This window comes from Maylandia zebra, linkage group LG5 (genome assembly GCF_041146795.1).
Source record: "Maylandia zebra isolate NMK-2024a linkage group LG5, Mzebra_GT3a, whole genome shotgun sequence".
Taxonomy (NCBI): Eukaryota; Metazoa; Chordata; class Actinopteri; order Cichliformes; family Cichlidae; genus Maylandia; species Maylandia zebra.
In genome coordinates, this window is record NC_135171.1 from 20,660,040 (window position 1) to 20,674,632 (window position 14,593).

The 14,593-nt window shown below is 41.7% G+C and overlaps 1 protein-coding gene across 1 annotated transcript; it reads left to right on the plus strand.

The window, feature by feature from the left end:
- Positions 1-7,673: 7,673 nt before the first annotated feature.
- Positions 7,674-11,133, plus strand: endou (endonuclease, polyU-specific). The gene is made up of 8 exons (XM_004544909.4): positions 7,674-7,794; positions 7,905-8,027; positions 9,622-9,781; positions 9,868-10,073; positions 10,183-10,296; positions 10,388-10,494; positions 10,577-10,719; positions 10,799-11,133. Exons 1-8 carry the CDS (start codon positions 7,746-7,748, stop codon positions 10,911-10,913), a joined length of 1,017 nt encoding a protein of 338 aa, XP_004544966.2. The 5' UTR covers positions 7,674-7,745; the 3' UTR covers positions 10,914-11,133.
- Positions 11,134-14,593: the final 3,460 nt, after the last annotated feature.

Below are 14,593 nucleotides of genomic sequence, written 5' to 3' on the forward strand. Positions count from 1 at the left end.
TAGTACGTCACGAGCTCCCTCGGTGGAGTGAAACTCTCCCGTCTGCTCCTTGCTATCTAAAATATAACCGGGCGCTGGCGTAAACTCTGGACCGTCTCACACTTTGTTTAATTAGTCTTCTGTTTGATGTTTATTCAGCTGTGTGAAAACCCCGGAGGAACCCTCCTGAGGGATTAATAAAGTTAAATTTAATTTACTTTAATCTAATCTAATCTAATAACTTTAATCTCAGCCAAACCAATTTACTCACCAACAAATAAAACACTGAAAAAGCCAAACAATAACATTTTTAAGTTATCAAAGTGACTTATATATCATGTTTAACCTGAGTAGTGAAAGACCGCGGGTGTTTGAAAACGATGTGTCGGTTGGCTCAGATATTTGAAGTTTACACAGCTACATTCTCACCTGAAAATATCTTAAAAGTTTTTTTGCAACCCAGAAAGAGAAGTAAGAGTAATATTAAAACGAAGTCGCTGCCGCCATTGTTGGAAACTGGAATTGGCTGGGCCGCGCTTTGAATTCTGCGATATGGTTTTTCAATTTTGTTGTCGAGGTGGAAAATCGGGAGAAATTCGGGAGAATGGTGGCTCCGGGAGATTTTCGGGGGGGGGCACTGAAATTTGGGATTCTCCCGGAAAAATCAGGAGGGTTGGCATGTATGGTTGTGGCAACATCACTAACCTTGTCAAACACCTCAGAGTAAATCATATCACAGAATATGACGAGCGTATGTTGAGGCGAACTGAAGAGGAGGACCGGGACAGGTGCTGCTAGGGCGAGACAGACGTCTCTCACGGAATCCTTTAGTGATGCAGGCAGGCAAGGTGTTCAAATAGGCACAACTTCAGTTTTTTTCATTTCTATATGATGAACTCTGCACTATTAAGTGATAAGAACAAGTAATCTGATGTCCTGTAATCATTATGACGCTATAATTTGAGATACAATAAATAAAATAAGTTTTTGTACAGAGTATCGGTATCGGATCAGTATCGTCGATACCACCCTGAATATTACTTGGTATCGGATCGGAAAGAAAATCAGTGGTATCGCACATCACTATGTGATGGGAATGAACGTTTTGCGATGCCGCAAATGCTTGCATTTGATGCGGTACTTGAATTGTTTTGCCACGAGTTCCCGGCATGCAATGCGCGAAAATCACGTGATTGCTAAACAAGGGGGCGGGTGCATTCGGCCTCCTCGGCTGTAATTGGTCCAGCCCAGAGTCGATCATGACCAATTGGCCAATCCAACACCTTTCATTATATATACACCCTAAAAAATAAAAAAAATCCATCGGCCCATAAAAACAAAAAATCGCCAGCGGCCCACCGGGCAAATGCCCGGTATGCCCGATGGCCAGTCCAGCTATGCATATGTATCGAATAATACAACATTTTAAAATTTATTTTATCAACTTTCTTTCTGACGATGCTGTCTGTGTTGTCCTGGATGGCCGCTAACTTTCTGCTTCTTAATTCAGATAAAACTGAGGTTATTGTACTTGGCCCTGAAAATCTTAGAAATATGGTATCTAACCATCTCTAAAATTAGAAATATCCTGTCTCAGAGTGACGCTGAAAAACTAGCTTTGCATTGATTACTTCCAGGCTGGACTACTGTAGATGATTATTATCGGGAAGTCCTAAAACTCCCTGAAAAGCCTTTAATTAATCCAAAATGCTGCAGCAAGCGTACTGACAGGGACTAGAAAGAGAGAGCATATTTCTCCTGTGTTGGCTTCCCTTCATTGGCTCTCTGTTAAATCCAGAATTGGATTCAAAATCCTGCTCCTCACATACAAGGTGAAGTGCACTCGTGTTGTGTGACGGCTGTGTGCGGACAGGAATAGGACCCAAGGTGCAGACTCCAGAGACAAACTTAAACCAAAACAGCTTTAATGCTGAATTCAAACATAACATAACTGGAAAAAAATCAAATAAACTAACACCGGTGGACTGACAAAACACACAGCAAAATAAACGGTAGATCGCAACACTGACAAACTGAAACACAGGGCTTAAATACATAGAGGGAGCAATCAGGGAATGGGCAACAGGAGGGAAACACAGCTGGGGCAAATCAGGCCTAACGAGACAAAGGAGAAGCAAAACCAAACACATTAACATGAGACATGGACTTTCAAAGTAAAACAGGAAACCCAAAACACAGACTGAACAAAAGACACAGACTCACATGCAAGCACTACAACAGAGGGAACAGAGACGTGGGACCAGGACAGACACAGACACTGACTGGATGTGGGGATACAGCAGACAGGGGAGACAGCAACTAAGTAACACAGACAGAAAACCAGAACACTAAAACTCTAGCCAACCCCACCCAGAGAACCTAAACTAAGAATGATCCTAAAACCCATAAAGCAAAGCTAGAATATAATGAAATAACAAAATCAAAGAACCAAAAACACAAAACACTGGGTCAACGACCCAGGGACCCTAACAACTCATGCACACAGGTACACACACTATCTTGGGCTGCCTCTAAAAATATCTTGTATTATCAGTACTGTGAGCTGTTCAGTAACATTGCCACTGTTATTTATGCATATGTTGGTTTTTGCTGTGGTTTCTCTGCTGTTTTCTTTTTCTTTTTTTCTCAATAGGTGCAGAAGCATTTCTCCTCTTTCAGCCTTTCAGTCATATTCTCTAATGAAATATGACTATCAAGTGGACCATAATAGTACCTTATATACACTTGTTACAACCAAGGTATACAAGGTATAACCAAGACCACAGAGGGTGCCACTCGTGTCTGCTAAAAACAGACAGCTGAGTCTACAATTCCCAAGGGATCAGCAAAATTAGACAGTAGAAGACTGGAAAGTGTTGCGTTGTCTGACATGTCTTCCTGCTGTAAAATTTGGGTAGTAGGGTCAGAATTTGTCTTCCTGCCAAGTATAATGCTGGTGTTCACATTAGACACTAGACAGCAGACAGGTCAGTAGTCACTGTAAAATCTAATTAGTTTGCAGAACTAAAAAAAAACTATGCAAACTCGTTGCCTTGAAAAAATTGAGTAAAGCTTACTTAAGACGGCTAATTTAGGGCAACTTATTGATTTTGAGTATGCATTGTGTACTCGGTGACCTTTAGCTTGCCAAATCAAAATATACTAGCTTCAAAAGGAATTTAAATCCAATTGTCCACTATAAAATATTATTGTATTAAAGCAATTCAAAACTGCCTAATTTTTTGTTCCTTGTTTCATCATTTTGAACATTTTCAATATAAATGTTCAAAATCGTGTTGAAAATTTGTCGATCAAATATAACACTGCAGGGCAGGCTATAACACAGGCTACAACAATAACACTACAATATTTTATGTGTTTCTCAAAGGTTAAAAGCCCAAAGGCTAAACAGCAATTTTGTAGTTCTTTCCAGATTTTAAATTAAAATAAATCTGGTTGAGAAAATATGCACATAATATGGGCACAAAATATGCACTTATGCAATATAAGTTCTATTTTTTTTTGGGGGGGGGGGGGCATGAACCCTCATGTGTACTTTTGGGGTAGGAAAATCAAACATTTATATGTCATCAGGCATCCCAAGAAAAATCCAAACCAGTGTTTGTTGCAGAAGTAGTTTTATTTGTAAGTGAACTTCATTTCAAGGCATCAATTTTTCCAGGCTTTAAATCAAGGTTGCACTCTCAGTTAGTGTTGCATTTGAGCATGTGCTCTCCACATGATGAGAGATACCGAAATGTGTGAGCTATTCTGGGTTATCTCACATAAACCCTGTGAAATACAGCATCTGGTCATTCAGGTGGAAAAATCAGAGAGGGTCCCATAATAATGCATAAATGTACTTCAGATTACTTTGATGGAAATGACATTATTTTTCAAGGCAAATTCCATATACAAAAACAGCTTATGACATATATGTTATGAGCTTTGATGTTTTTTATGTGTTAAAGCTCTGTGTGATAACCAAATGTAGTTTCCATTGAAGAGAAAAAAAACTGGAGATGTTTATCCTTAAAAAGATTGATACATATTTTTTTTTAAATGTGATTCAAATATAACTTCAATCATATAAATACATAATTAATTAAGATAACACCTCAAAAAGCACACTGGTGTGTTTTGCATAAAAGGTGCAATTGTGATGAAGTGACATGACTTATGGGTCTGGGCAATGTGAGTGCTGCTTTCGGATTGTTCGAGTGAATTTGTAATTTATTATTTTCTTTTAACTGCACACACACTTGAACAACATAAAGGCTGTGTGCTCCTTTGTGGTATGCCTGGCATTCCTGATAGCACACAACTCACAACAATAACACAAAAGACTGCTTTCAAACAAGGTCTCACGGCTGGTGTGTCGGTGTATGCCGGCATGGACTGGTCCCAGCACCACACTCCATAAGGGAAGAAAACTTTAATAATCAATGCACAGCAGCTGTACTAACCAGCTCCACCTGGCACTGCTCTCTGAACTCCCTCAGCCACCTCTCTTTATGCAGCTGGGGAAAACTACAGCTCACTACCACACAGGCTCACTGGCTGACTTAGGTTGGGGAACCAGCCTGTTTTGTTGTTGCATTTGCAAGCTTCAAATAACAGCAAAACTCACAAGGTGTGTAATGTGTAATGCACCAGTCGTAGTGACAGTGTGACTTGAGATAGTGAGCTCCAACTCATCACATGCTGACGCTTCTTTACACATCATTTTTCAACATGCGGGACAAATGTTTCAAAGAAATGTTGGCAAGCCAAGGCAATTTTTAAAAAAAATTAACCAAGCAGTTTTCTTGCTTTCTTCAGATACAAAAGTAATCACTGAGTGACAATAAAGTGGAAAGCATCAGCTCTTAATTTGTCATTTAAAACACCATCTCTCACTCTTATTTTTATTGAGCGTCATTTGCTAACAGGGTAATTTGTTCCAATGTTGCAACAGTTGGTGTTTCAATCCAAAGGACACTTTTTTTTGGACTGACATGAATCTACAGAGCCGTGAAGCTAGATCCAGCATGAAGCCAGTGGCTGGACTCCTTCATGCAGTGAAGTCACTGCAGTTTGACATGGTCTCAACAGAGGGTGGTACTAGTTTTCATCCTGCATACTAGTACTGCAGAACATTGGTCATCAACCAGATTGGCAGGCATACATTTATGTTATCCATCCATCCATCAGGAACAATAGGTCAGGAGGAGACTGCGAGTGGTTAACCCCAGGAGAGCCTGAAGGCCTCCACTATCATTCCCGTCCCCCCAAAAACTGGTATAGACAGCCTCGATGACTACAGACCTATAAACCTCACGTCTACAGTCATGTAGTGCTTTGAGCGGATAGTGTCAGTGTCAGCACATCAGAGACGATCTACCCTACCCCCTCGACCCCTACCAGTTTGCTTACAGAACAAATCAGTCCACGGAGGATGCCATCACCATCACCCTTCACACAGTGCTGAGCCTTCTCGAGAACAGGGAGAGCTATGTGGAGACAGTCTTTGTGGACTATAGCTCAGTGTTCAACACCATAATCCCAGACATCCTCACCAAAAAACTGGACCATCTTCATATTCCCCCTGTCACCTGCTCCTGGATCAAAGACTTCTTCACCAACCAGCCTCAATCAGGCCTACTCAGTCCCCACCTTTCCCCTCCCCTGATACTCAGTACCAGATCTACTGCACACTTATGAGTGCACACCAACCCACCCAACAAATGCTCTTTACATCACCGTGGTTTGGCTCATCTCTGATGGAGATGGGGCAGTGACAGGGCGGAGGTAGAACATGTCCCACTGGTGCTCAGAAAATAACCTGAAACTGAACATCCTTAAAACAAAAGAGCTCAGGAGGCACAGGAAGATCCACTCCCCAATTATTATAAATTGAAAACGGGTGGAATCTGTCTCCAACTTCAGATTTCTGGGCACCCACATGTCCACCGATCTCACCTAAACCCACAACGCCAAGCCACAGCAGTGGCTGCACTTCCTTCGTGCCCTGAGAAAGAACAATCTGGACCAGAAGCTGCTGCTGGCCTTCTACACCTCCTCAGTGGAGAGTGTGCTCTCCTACTGCCTGGGTGTTTGGTACACAGGGCTCACAACTGAGAGCAGGTTGCACAGAGAGTAATTAACATGGGGGCACACCAAGTTGTTCACAAGCCAGCCAAGATAGAATTGCTCCAGCGACTTATGGGTGTGCCACAGAAAGCCATCCTAATCAGGTGCCCAAACCACCTCAACCACCACCATGCTGCAGCCCATCAGAATCAACACGAAGTGTGTGGAAAACGTGTCCAGCTTCAAGTTCCTGGGTGTGCATATAGACACAGACCTCCAATGAAGCTCAAACACCTCTGCAGTAGTGAAGAAGCTCCGACAGCGTCTCCATTTTCTGAAAATCTTCAGAAAAATGGACCTGAAGAGGGAGCTGCTGATCGTCTCGATTGAAAGTGTGCTGGTATACGGCATCTGTGTGTGGTTCTCCAGCTGCACCACGGCACACAAAAAGGCACTTCAGCGGGTCATTAATATGGGCCAAAAAATCATTGGCCATCCTCTTACCTCCCTGAAGCAGCTGTACAGCACTCGCTGTCTCAGGAAGGCACACAGCATCCTACGGGACTGTACACAGCCAGGACACTGGGTGTTTAAGCTGCTGCCATCTGGCAGGAGACTCAAGGACAGCTTTTACAACAGGGCAATAGCCCTAATCAGTATTTTTTTTTTAAATTTTTTAATATAATAATATTAATGTGCAATAAACATTCACTCATTCTTTTATTTATTAAGCCATTCCTATTTTTTGCTCATACTTTTCTTGCACTTTTAAAAAAAAATGAAAAGTTACTGTGTTTTTTTGTGTTTTCTTGCTTTTAGTTGCGCTTGGTGCTGACGTTGGACAGTTTCCAATTTTGTTGTACTATTGTACTAGGTATGAATGGGCAATGGCAATAAAGAGTTATCTTAACTGCCTAATTTCAATGTGGAGAAGCAATGGCTCTACTCTGCACCATTGTGAACGTGAAGCATTTAATCTCCTAGTTTAAATTTCTATAAGTCCCACTTTTTTAATGGCGTAGTTAGCATTCATGTGAATTGAATGCAGTTTTCCTCTCAAGTTCAGGACATGATGCTGAAGTTTCCTTCAAGCACCTTGAGAACTTCTCTATAAGAACAAAAATCCAGTGGAGGCCTGGAGCTCCAGCTGTGGGGAGGTGAGGGCACTTTAGTTTAGGGGGTGCCACAGTCCCCCCTGCCATATCCCCTTGGAGCTCAACCACCTCTAAAGGTGCTGTCAGTTCATTACCGACTGTGTCATCAGCTGCTGACATACATATGTGTGCTGCTACTAGTGGGTTCCCATCATCAGGTTAACAATGCTATTGTTTTCTCATTTTAAAAGCTGTGCCCTTCACTGTGGTTGGGTGTATTTAGCACTTGGGATTACCCAAACAACAATAACCACAGACTCTTCTTTAAAAACGTGATGCAATTGCTGCCATGTTGATGCCTGCTGGTGTGGTCAAAATGTATGTGTGGCCATCATGTTCCAACAAGTGACTACTTGAGAGAATTAAAGCTGAGTAACCTGTGCATAGGTGCTCTGTCACTTAACTCCACCTCCAATGGTCCCTGAACCAGTATGCCCTACCTCTCTGATGGTAGTTGGGCAAAAACCACACCCCACTTTGACATAAAGGAAAGGCCATAACAGTTAGTACACCCAGATATCAGGCTGCTGCTAAGCAAAGATGAAGCTCCTTGCTGTCCTTGTACTCTGTTTGACCCTGGGTTTCAGCAGTAAGTCATTTATTTTTTAACCCATCTTTGCATTTTTATTATGATCATATTACAGGCAGAACAAGGATGTCAGTGTGTTTATAACACCAGTCTGTCCGGTTTGTTTCCAGATACGCTGGACTCATGTCAGGGACGATGTGGTTATGGAACAGATAGCAATTACTCGTGCCAGTGCAACCCAGCGTGTGAGCGCTACAATGACTGCTGCTCAGACTACGCTGCATTATGTAAAGGTACGTGACAGAAGTACAATCTTGATGATATTTGATACCAAAAACATGTGCATTTGCCATTATTAGAGTTTGTGGTAAGCTATTAGTATCAGTATTTATTTTCTTGTAAGGGCAGGTGTGGTGAGAGTTACAACTCTCAGAACGAGTGTCACTGTAACTCCCTGTGCCCCCAGTACAACAACTGCTGCAATGACTACACCGAACTCTGTTACAGTAAGACCAAAATATGTGTCGTGAGTAGCTGACCCCACCTCACGTGCCAGATGGTGTCTCTACACTACTAGCTGTTTAGTTTGTGTTCTACAAAATCTTCCACTACCACCCCCCCTGGTTGCTTTCACACGGCTAACGAGTTCCAACAAGCAGCAAGACAGCGGGCTGTGGGGTCCTGTGTCCCAAAATCTGAATTTCTCAATCTGTCCTCTATGTCAGTAACATCATAGCTGAATCACTAATTCCAGCTTTAGGCAATTAACCTTATTTTGTATATTGCATTTAAGGGGATAATTTTGTTCATTAATTTGGGAGTTTTAGTTTCTAGTTAGATTTTAGTTTAAAATGACTATATATATATATATATATATATATATATATATATATATATATATATATATATATATATATATATATATATATATATATATATATATATATATATACACACACACACACACAACAAATTAATGCGACAAACTGAGATCAAAGCTGTGTTTCAAAATGATTTTAATTTGTGGGGCTCTTTGAATTGATGAGTTCAACCAAAAGTGGGTACTCTGCTACTTTTATTAATTAATTAAATTCATTATCTGTCATAGATAAATAAATAAATAGCTAATTTTATATCTGAACCTCTCTCATAATTCATCTCAGCGCCCTTTTATTTATCTTGGAGTGTCCAGCCTTTAGGTTGGGGACCTCTGGACTAAGCAACAAACTTCATGTAAATTACTTAAATGTAACTGTGCTTTGACCACTTATATTTTAGAGTAAATTTTCTTTTATAAATTAATACATTCAGAGTCATGAAGATTTTTATCATCTAGATGCATAATGAGAACTAATTTTCTTAATTTCTTTCTTTTGACGTATTATAGTTGTAATGTAGTATTTTTATATTGTGCCACAGATCCATATTGTGCTTTTGCTACTTTTTCTTACCTACAATAATCTAAACACTTTTTATTGGCTTGTGTGTCAGCAACTCATGGGCAAAGCTTTTTTTTTTTTAGTATATGTCCAGCAGGTGTCATTGTTGGGCTAGTCCATATAATGAACGGAGATTTAAAGGGTTCAGTTTGTTCATTCCCTAACTGCATCTGTTGCCTCTATGTTGAGTATAACCCAGTGGTGGAAGATGTATTTTGATACATGAAAGCAGCAATACTAGAGTATAAAGATACTCCAGCTTTCATTGTGGAAAGTTGATGTTTTATGGTTTGTGTGGTGATCTAAACAGCGGTTTAAATGTGATCTCTGACTCAAGCAGAGTTAAGTTGGACTATTTCACATACTGTTTTTAACGTGACTTATTTACATTCCTGTTATCTGTACTCTGACATCTCCAGTAACACACATATGTGCATGTATTTTGTAGATGCGGGTGGTACCGTAACTGATGCAGAGATCAAGTCTATCTCTGAGAGACTTTATTCTCTGGACTCAAACAAGGCTTCAGCCTCAGACTTGGTCATTGACCCTCAGGCTCTGGTGGCCGACTCTCAGACCAGCTCTGAGACAGATCGCTCCTCAAAGCCGTGAGAAAAGCCGTTTTATCAGCACAGCAATCTCTCGCTACATAGCAGTTTTTCTATGTCCTAAATCTTTTTTTTTCTGCTTTCAGCTTGTTCAGCTACCTGAATGAGAATGCTCTCTTCTCCAAGCCCACCTACGCTGCTCTGCTGTCTGTGCTGGACAACTACAACAGGATGACTGGACAGGCAGAGAACTTCAGCTCTCAGCAGCTGGCTGAGCAGGACAAGTTTGTCAGGGAAACTATGTCCAACACTCAGCTGGGACGGGAGCTGTTTGCTTTTCTCTACAACAAGGGTAAAACATTTCTATGCATGATATTTCACCTTCACGCATCCTCAGCAATACTTGAAGGTCGGGTACGGTTATCCTCGTGTGTTTTCAATGTCTGTGTTTATATCTTAAGGCATTTACAAATCAGAGGAAGACTTCATTCAGGACCTGAAGATGATGTGGTTTGGTCTGTACTCTCGCAACAACAACCAGCTGGACTCCAGCGGCTTTGAGCACATCTTTGCAGGTTTGGACAGAGCAGATTTCTTTTGAACATCTTATTTATTTGAAAACATATTCTCTTTTTTGTACTATTTTAAAACCACATTCTCTAACAGGAGAGATCAAGGGAGGAAAGGTTTCCGGTTTCCACAACTGGATCCGGTTTTATCTTCTTGAAAAAAGTGGAAAGCTAAACTACTACAGCCACAGCTTCAATGGGCCTGTAAGCACTGATGATAAAAATCCTAAAATACTATTTTAATTTACAAAGGGCGCTGCATTCATTTTTTTCTTTCTTGCTTCAGTGGACTACATTTCCTGATGTCTTGGGGATGCAGTTCATGTGGGACGGCTACTACAAGCAGGTTGGCTCTGCGGCCATTGGCTGCAGCCCGGAATTTGACTTTGCCATTTACAGCCTCTGCTACATCACTCGTCCTGGAAAACAGTGAGTAAATGTTCACATCCTGTGACGCCTTATTGAACGTGGATCTGTTCTCATTTCTGCTGTCTATCATCATCCTTAGGTGTCATCTAAGTGTGGGAGGGAAAACGCTCATTATTCAGACTTACACCTGGGATAATTCCTCCTATGGAGATGGGAAGAAGTTCATTGGCTCGGCCTATCCCGCATCCCCTTAAGGACTGACATTTCCCCCTAAACAATAAACAAATTGCAGAGCTGCCTGCAAGTGTTTCATTGCACTCATTATATAATTGTTTTGAAATCATTTTCCCAATAGTAGCATTTAAGTTCAAGTTCCCGAATTGAAAGATGTAATGTGATGTAAATTTGTCACAACCTTCCCTCCTGTATTAAAACAATACAGAGCAATAAATTAAAAAATACTTTATCTCCTAATGATGGTTTCTTTCTGATTATCTAGTTGCATAAACAAAACTGTAAACCAGCAATTAATCTGCAGTGAAACCTTTCAGAGAAGTCTCTCGGAGCATGAGAATGTGGCGATCTCCCAGGGGCACGATCAAGCTGTGCCTAATGGGGCAAAAAATGGGCGTTTACACACCGTGAGCGGGCACAACGCTGACACTAACCGTTCAGTCATAAGAGCGTGTGCACACTTGACACAATTGCTTATTGTCTTATGTAAGAGCAAAACAAAAAAACAGAAAACAAAATGCAGTCTTTTACAGTATGAACTATAGAAACAAAGAGACATTAACAGATCTTGTTCTGCTTGACCTGCTCTGAACAGTAACCACCAGCTAAACCTGTTCTTATCAGCTGTCCATAAAGCTGCCAGTGTGTATAACTCCCCAGTGTGTGTGTGTGTGTGTGTGTGTGTGTGTGTGTGTGTGTGTGTGTGTGTGTGTGTGTGTGTGCCTTTATAAATGGATGTGTATGTGTGTGTCCAGCTGGTATGGGGGTTGATTTTACTCTTTCACTCATCTAGGGTGACTAACAGGATAAATTCTGGTCTGCCGACAGAACAGGGGGGACACACTTGCTGCCCTGTTTAAAGAAAGTATTACAGGAGGTGGATCTGCCACTGATCCCATTGTCCACCAGTCTGTGTGCATTCATGCAAAACAAGAGCACAAGACCAGTCAGTCCGCAGGAAAACTCAGCCTTCAGCAATTCATCTGATTTAGGCCTCACATGTAGTCAAAGTGCTGCAGCAACATGACAATAAAGTTCGCCCAGGGAAGAATTTCTCTTGCTATTTTGTCAGACCATATTACATTTTCTTTGCTGGTGGCTCTGGAAATTAGAAGAGTAAATCTCCTCTCTTTTCACTCTGCCCTCTTTTTTAAGCCCCAGTGGAATCAAATTAAATCACAGTGGGGCAAATAAAAGGGGGAGAAAAAAAAAGATTCAATTGTTTCTTTTGTCACTCACACAACTTCATAATCAAATTATAGCTGGCCACCCGCCAGCGTGTCCTCGCATCTCCCTCAAATGGGCTTCTCCTGGCACATCTCGTGAGCCACCTGACTTTTGTTTTGTAATTATATTATCCCGCTCTCTCTTTCGCGTGTTGCGGCTAATGGCTGAGCGGGCTAGCCCAGCTGCACACGCAGAAACAAAGCTGCTTATGGGGGCCAGACAATGGGCCTGTGGAAAAGGGACGCCTGAAGGCGGTCAGCCAATGAGCACGCTCAACAGGGGGCCAGCAGGGGGTTTAGGAAAGGGTTAAGGGGGTTTAGGGTTCAGCCACAGGGAGAGGAGGAGGAGGGGAGGGGCGTGTATTTTACCCAGTGGTGGGGTCCATCAGTGAGATGGTTAGTAGAAAGACACATGGTCACCATCACCCCAGTCTCCCCAGGGTCGATCCTGGGCTGGAGGGAGGTTCAAGTTTGGCTTAGAAGACTGGCCATTTCTAAAGTTGATGGGGGACCATGAAATACAGAACAACATTCATTCTCTGGTGTTGTTTTGTACGTTTTCCAAACAATTTGAAGACCGTATTGTTATTGCTGTTACCGCTGGTATAGATGTTGAAATGGATACTGACATGTGCAAAGTGAGAGATACAATCTCAGTGCACCGATACAACCTACGGCCATATCAAATTACATGTTCACATTACATTTCTCATATGGAGAAAAAAAAAAAACTTTTTAAAGGCTACACATGGGCTCTATCCTCATCCCCAAACATGAGAACGCGCACAAACACAAACAGACACACTGTCTTCATGCTGCGGCGCTGGCATCTCTCTATGGAATTCCAGTATGACAGATGGACAAAACCCACTTTCCCCACTGTCACACACAGAAACACTGGGGATTCAGAGGAAGGTCATGTCTGTGTGTGTACTGAAGTGAAGTTTTATCTGTCCTTCTTTTTTTTATTAAAACAAATTCCCGTCTCATACCTAGAGAAGGTGAGGAGTCCTCTGAGCATGCGAACATGCTGAGTGGGCTGAGCAGCCAGTGGAGAATAGATGAGCATCTGAGCCACAGACTGTTAAAATATGATATATGTTCAAGCAAAGACCATCTGCAGCAGGACTTCATCATGTGTGGCCAGCACACAGGGATCAGGGGACATCATGGCATACATACGAGCACCACTTGTCGAACATAAAGATCGGATAAAAACTGCAAGTAGGTTGCATTTAAATAGAATTATTAACAGGCTAGAAGAGAGAGAAGTTTTTCAAGTTTGGATCAAAGCTCTTAGAAGAATAATGAATAAAATTTATTCTGCTAGGTTGTTACAAAATGTTTTACAAGCATATGCAACGGGGACACGAGGCCTCAGCTATCATATTCCCCTGCCGGTTCCACTCTGGGGATGTAAGAGACCCAGCTCTGCTATTCCCATCTCAGGCTGCAGGTGTGGAATAGGACAGGAAAAGATGCGGGGGGAGGAGCATGGGGCAAGGTGGTCGACTTGGGAATGAATATAAAGTGAAAGCACATAGTTTGGAATTGCAGATTACCCTGTAAACTATGTTAAGCCCCTCTGTTAGAGCATGTGGTGCTCTTTTCCTAAATTGCATATACAGGGAGTGCAGAATTATTAGGCAAGTTGTATTTTTGAGGAATAATTTTATTATTGAACAACAATCATGTTCTCAATGAACCCAAAAAACTCATTAATATCAAAGCTGAATGTTTTTGGAAGTAGTTTTTAGTTTGTTTTTAGTTTTAGCTATTTTAGGGGGATATCTGTGTGTGCAGGTGACTATTACTGTGCATAATTATTAGGCAACTTAACAAAAAACAAATATATACCCATTTCAATCATTTATTTTTTACCAGTGACACCAATATAACATCTCCACATTCACAAATATACATTTCTGACATTCAAAAACAAAACAAAAACAAATCAGCGACCAATATAGCCACCTTTCTTTGCAAGGACACTCAAAAGCCTGTCATCCATGGATTCTGTCAGTGTTTTGATCTGTTCACCATCAACATTGCGTGCAGCAGCAACCACAGCCTCCCAGACACTGTTCAGAGAGGTGTACTGTTGTCCCTCCTTGTAAATCTCACATTTGATGATGGACCACAGGTTCTCAATGGGGTTCAGATCAGGTGAACAAGGAGGCCATGTCATTAGTTTTTCTTCTTTTATACCCTTTCTTGCCAGCCACGCTGTGGAGTACTTGGACGCGTGTGATGGAGCATTGTCCTGCATGAAAATCATGTTTTTCTTGAAGGATGCAGACTTCTTCCTGTACCACTGCTTGAAGAAGGTGTCTTCCAGAAACTGGCAGTAGGACTGGGAGTTGAGCTTGACTCCATCCTCAACCTGAAAAGGCCCCACAAGCTCATCTTTGATGATACCAGCCCAAACCAGTACTCCACCTCCACCTTGCTGGCGTCTGAGTCGGACTGGAGTT